We start from the raw sequence: 6000 nt of genomic DNA, 5'->3' as shown, positions 1-6000 counted from the left end.
AACAAATTAAAGTACTGTACTTATCTATCTGAATCAGTACAGTTAACTATATATATATATATATATATATATATATAACAATTGTGTATGTATCCCTAACAGTTTACATATGCATCCACAACTCACAATACTTAATCCATGTTGCAGCTTTAATGATGAAAAGATGCTGTTTGCTGATGGTGCATCATGTGCGCTCATATCCATCACAGACACACCCTTCCATTATCATGTCAAGAAAAAATAAACATGAGAAAGGATACATAAAGAACAACATACATTCGCATAATTGAGTTGCTATCGAGCAAAAATGGTGTTGGCAAACATGTATGTGTAAAATGTATTTCAAAATTTAGGTTAGGATTATTCCCTCTATTTTCAGTCTAAATCTGTTCCTTCGTCACCCAAATTAGGTGAATTTGCGCCAAGTAAGAATAATCTACTGTATATCCATCCATCCATCATCTGCACCGCTTATCCTTACTAGGGTTGCAGGGTGCTGGTGCCCATCCCGGCTATCTTTGGGCAGTGGGCAGAGGACACCCTGAACTGGTTGCCAGCCAGTCGCAGGACACACAGACGACTCACTCGCTCATTCACACCTAGGGACAATTTAAACCGGCCAATTAACCTGAAATGCATGTTTTTGGAATGTGGGAGAAAACCAGAGTGGCCCGGAGGAAACTCACACATGCAAACTACTATGGGCAAAAAAAAAAAAGGGCTGTAAAATATTCGTGTGTATGTTCTTTTACATTACAGCTACTTCAATTCCAAGTGTGCCCAAAGGAAACCCACGCGAGCATGGGGAGAACATGCAAACTTCACACGGGGAGGTTGGGGTAGCTGCACTTGAACCCTGAACCTCTGCACCCATCAGCCGTACTGCCCTTGTATATACATAATTAACCATTTTATTGATTTATTTTTAATGGACCCACCTTATTGAATTATTTACAACTTCAAAAATCATTTGTCTTTTGCAAAACACAAGTCCTTTACTGGACAAAAAACATTTTGATCCTTTAATCTGTCAAGAGCTAGGGAATATGAAAGCCACAAGTGATGCGTATTGTACGATTTGCTACACAAAATTCTAGAACAAAATATTTTTTTAGGATTTAGGATCTAGTACGAGTATTGTCACAAGCCGTTGCCAGTCTTTGCTGAAGTCCGGGTGATCTCTGAAGAGCAGGATGACGTTTTACACCGAAGAACAATGATTTCAGTTTCTCATGATACTGGTAACCATGGAAACCAGTAGTATCCTTACCCAAAATAATGGAATGGGCGCCCCCAGACTACTTGCCCACAGCAAGTGATGGCCCAAAAAGCCTACAGTTAATGGAACAACTTAGACTGCAACATTATTGACGCAGTGGTCGAAAAAGGGGTGGGGCGACTGTTAAACCAATCAGAATGCAAAACACAATGCATGATGAAAACATGCACCTTTTGGTCACCAACAATAGATCTGGGTATTTTCTGGATATTGCTAACAAAAAAATCTATTATCAGTCATTTTGTGTGTTCACGCTGGAAAGTTGCTCAGTGGACAGTGTTCCTTTTCGGATTTCAGCAAACAAGCCTCTCCAGCTCCTACCTGTGAACGAGAATTAAATACAGTAGTACATACTTATACAAGCACCTCTAAACACGGGTTTTATTTGCAACAAAGGTTTTGCTCGCCATATGAAGCAAAGTCCAGTTCACAAGCAGTCCCAGAGGCTACCACTAGAGAGGGCTCATGACTGCTTAGAACCAGCAACAACTCGTGCTGTAAATGTTTTTTCTGACTGCGTTCATTTAAAGTTAAAGTAACTTTAATTTGAAGCGTACATTAAGTTCTTAAGTATCTACAACAGTCTATTGATCTCATACCTTTCAACCTCCACCAATTGCTCCCCTTACTAATGTTTTTATTAAGCGATAATAATTCTTACAAATACAACGTGGGACCTATTTACTCACAGCAGGATGGACTATTTAAAAACCGTGACCATATTGGCAGACAATGTTGTTTTTTTTTTAAAAATTTAATTTTTAATTTTTTTTTTTTTTTTTAATTTTTAATTGTTTGGTATCTTGCTACCAGTGACTGAGATGACCCAGATTAGAGCTAAAGGGGCAAGACAAGATCAGTCTCTCTCTCGATCTATATAATTTATATATCTATATAATTTATATATCTATATAATGAATATATATATATATATATATATATATAAAGAGAGAGAGAGAATTAAAAGTACCCTAGCACCCAGCTAGGAAAACCTAGGAGTGGCTCCGTGAGAAACATATCAAGGCTGCTATTTTGCTATTTCTCCCACTTTATCATGGAAATCATGGAGGGGTCTAAAATTTTCATCGTAGGTGCATATCCACTGTGAGAGAGATAAACTAAAAAGAAAATCCAGAAATCACAATTCACGATTTGTTTAACAATGTATTTGTCTGATACAGCTACGAATAAATATTTGAACACCTGTGTATCATCTCGAATTCAGACTCTGAAAGACATTTTAGTCCGCCCATTTGAAGCCCACCTGCACTCCATGTATCATCCTCAATCAGATGCACTTGTTTGAGGTTGGTAGCTGCATAAAGACACCTGTCCACCCCATACAATCAGTAAGACTTTAACTTGTAACATGGCGAAGACCAAAGACACCAGAGACAAAATTGTACACCTCCACAAGGCTAGGAAGGGCTACGGAGCAACTGCTAAGCAGCTTGGTGAAAAAAGGTCCACTGTTGGAGCGATCATTAGAAAATGGAAGAAGTCAAGTCATGTTTATTTGTAACGTCCTTGACCACAAGGAGTCTCAAGGGGCTGCAAAGACCACAGATTATTGCAAACACATATTATTATTACACCATCCCCTGATCTAAAACCTCAAAGAAGCTAAACATGACGGTCAATCTCAATCAGAGTGGAGCCCTACACAATCACCACACGGTGAAAGAAAGGTGAGGAATCAGCCAGGAACTACACGACACGAATTGGTCAATGACCTGAAAAGAGGTGTGACCACCGTTTCCAAGATTACGATAGGTAATACACGAAGACGTCATGGTTTCAAATCATGCGATGGCATGAAAGGTTCCCCTCCTTAAACCAGCACATGTCAAGGACCGTCTTAAGTTTGCATATGACCGTTTGGATGGTACAGATGAATCATGGGAGAAGGTTTTGTGGTCAGATGAGACCAAAATAGAACTATGGTCAATTCAACTAAGCATGTTTGGAGGATGAAGAACACATCCCTACTCAAAAGCATAGGGGTGGTTGCATCATGCCTTATTTTTCTGCACATGGGACAGGACGAGTGCACTGCATTAAAGAAGGATGACTGGGGCCGATATTGTGAGATTTTGGGGAACAACCTTCCTTCAGTCAGAGCATAGAAGATGGGTCATGGGTGGGTCTTCCAACACGACAACTCAAAGCACACAGCTAGGAAAACCAAAGGGGTGGTTCCGTAAGAAGCATATCAATGTTCTAGCATGGCCCAGCCAGTCTCCAAATCTTTGAAGGGAGCTCAAACTCCGTGTTTTTCAGCGACAGCCCAGTAACTTGACTTATCTAGGAAAGATCCGCGTGGAGGAGTGGGCCAAGATCCCTCTTGCAGTGTGGAAAAACTACAGGAAACGTTTGACCTCTGTAATCGCAAACAATGGCTAATCTACCAAATATTAACATTCATTTTCTCAGGTGTTCAAATACTTATTTGCAAATTCATTTTCTGAGGTGTTCAAATACTTATTTGCAGCTGTATCACACACTAAAATCTTTAAAAAATTGTGCATTGTGATTTCTGGATTTTTCTTATTAGTTTATCTCTTTCACAGTAAACATACACCTATGATGAAAATTTCAGACCCCTGTATGTTTTCTAAGTGGGAGAAATAGCAGGGTGTTCAAATAATTATTTTCTTCACTGTAAATATATCTATATATATATATATATATATATATATATATATATATATATATATATATATATATACGGGGAAAAACGTATTAGTTAAAAGGTGTTGATCTCTGTCACGCTTCCTTCTCACCACACGCTTTGTTAAGGCAACTGTTTCTGAAGTAAGTGCTCATAATTTACTTTCAGTTTATTCCGTTAAATCTTATTTATCTTATTACTGTTTTTTTATGTTTAAATACTATTTCAATGTGTTTAAGTGATCCATCAGCAATATGTGTTTGCTTTTAGGGAGGACAGGAGCTCACCAATGAGTTTTTAATAATTTCATACGGGAAAAATGTGCTCGTTACACGAGTAATTCGAGCTGCAAGCATGACTCTGGAACGAATTATGCTTGTATGAAGAGGTACCACTGTAGGTGAAACTATTCATGATCATATGCCAGATCCCACCTCCAAAATATTAATGTACCCATTGAGCGATTTGTTTTTGAGTACCTCTGTTTTCCCGAACCGGCGCATCATCAGTTGAAGTTTTTCGCCGATTCCAGTCCGAGTAGCCCGGCTCTTCGTGGATTTTGCCTAAGTGGACGTTCCATTTGTTCCAGTTGACTTCTTCAACCCTGCCACGAAAGAAGGAAAAATGCTCAGAGTAAGAGGTCACTCATTGTTGCCAATGTCAGAAGATGCAAAATCTCTCCGCAGGGCCGATATTCTGTGTCACTCGTGGCCTGCCACATCAATTCATGTGGCCATCGAGAGCTTAAAAAGTTGGAGCGTCTAAAAGTAATCGAGTCAAAAGACTGAGTTTGTTCTTGAAACTGGTTGAATTTTGTGTTTTCAAGGATTGAAAAGTGCTTGAACTTTGGGTATGGTGCTTCTAAATACTTGCCATGTTTCTGCTTGAAAATTACACTTTGCCATTGCATATATTTCCTCGTGTTTAACGCCAGCTGGTCTTAGTTTGTATCGCATTGTCCAATGAATCATTATTGCTCCCTACACCTAAACAGGGCACAATAAAATGTGTATTAATGCAAAGATTACGAACATTTATTATGGGCTATAAAACACACCTTGCTGATCAATAGAAACACATTTGAATAGAAATTGACCATACAAATACAGTAATGAGATGAATAACATTATATAAAATTAAAGTGGTACTGTTTGGAAATTGTCGTACCTTAGATTTTCTCTCGTATGTCGAACAAAATATTTGCTTAAATAACATCTCATATCTTGAATTTGCTATAGCCTGGATGTAGAGGTATAACTGTATAATTTAGAAATGTGAATTTCCCTGCTGGGATGAATAAAGTATCTATCTATCTATCTAGAAGGGGGCGGTAGTCCGAAGTCAGAAGTATGAACGTTTGACGATTTGTACACAACACGTTAGTGCTGCATGATTAACCGAAATCGAATCGACATCACGATGTGACGTAGTGCGGTTGTGAAACCGCAAAGCACTGCGGTTTTTCAAGGTTTTGTAGTATGTGATGGAGTTTTGGCCAACCACAACTTTTACTGTTTTAAAAGCATCGACCAATCAGAGGCAAGTTTGAATAATAGCATAAGCCAATAAACGCAATTCAAAGTTTGCAAGTACCACATTATGCCACACCCACCGTTTGAGCTCATTGAGTATCATGGCGGACTCCGTAAACACAGTCCCAGAGTCAACAAACGAGAAGGAAACGAAGCTTGCACCAAAGAAGGGCAGTACATCACTAGTTTGGACCTATTTTGGTTTTGACAACGCGGACGTGGAACAGAAGAAAACGCCTGTTGCAGAATTTACTTTTGCATAGTCAGAGGTTCAGAAGTAACACAAGAAATTTGTACCAGAACCTTAAAAAATATCTCATATTAAAATACACGGCATGCAAAAAAGGATTACAAGTAAAGACGAAAAAGGTGCATCTACAATTGGACTGCGAGGTAAACAAACCTCCATCGAAGCGACATTTGCGGCCTTCACAGTGTAGGAAAAAAGTTTGCAAAGGCACAAAGAAATAACCAATGCTGTGACTGTAGCTAAAAATGTCTAATAGTGTCCAACCCCA

The 6000-nt window shown here is 38.9% G+C and overlaps 1 protein-coding gene across 1 annotated transcript in view; it reads right to left on the bottom strand.

Moving 5' to 3' along the window:
- Positions 1 to 353: 353 nt before the first annotated feature.
- Positions 354 to 6000, bottom strand: part of trpv1 (transient receptor potential cation channel, subfamily V, member 1) — a 28802-nt gene continuing 23155 nt past the window's right edge. The window contains exons 14-15 of the mRNA XM_088321347.1: positions 4430 to 4554; positions 354 to 1600 (exon numbers count right to left, since the gene is read on the bottom strand). Of these exons, the coding sequence (XP_088177473.1) occupies positions 1512 to 1600; positions 4430 to 4554 (214 nt within the window). The 3' untranslated portion in view covers positions 354 to 1511. The remainder of the gene's footprint in view (positions 1601 to 4429; positions 4555 to 6000) is intronic.

This window comes from Urocampus carinirostris, chromosome 17, assembly GCF_059441175.1.
Source record: "Urocampus carinirostris isolate Australia breed hairy pipefish chromosome 17, RoL_Ucar_1.0, whole genome shotgun sequence".
NCBI lineage: Eukaryota > Metazoa > Chordata > Actinopteri > Syngnathiformes > Syngnathidae > Urocampus > Urocampus carinirostris.
The sequence above is the reverse complement of the archived record's forward strand: the minus strand, read 5'-3'. Positions and strand labels throughout refer to the sequence as shown.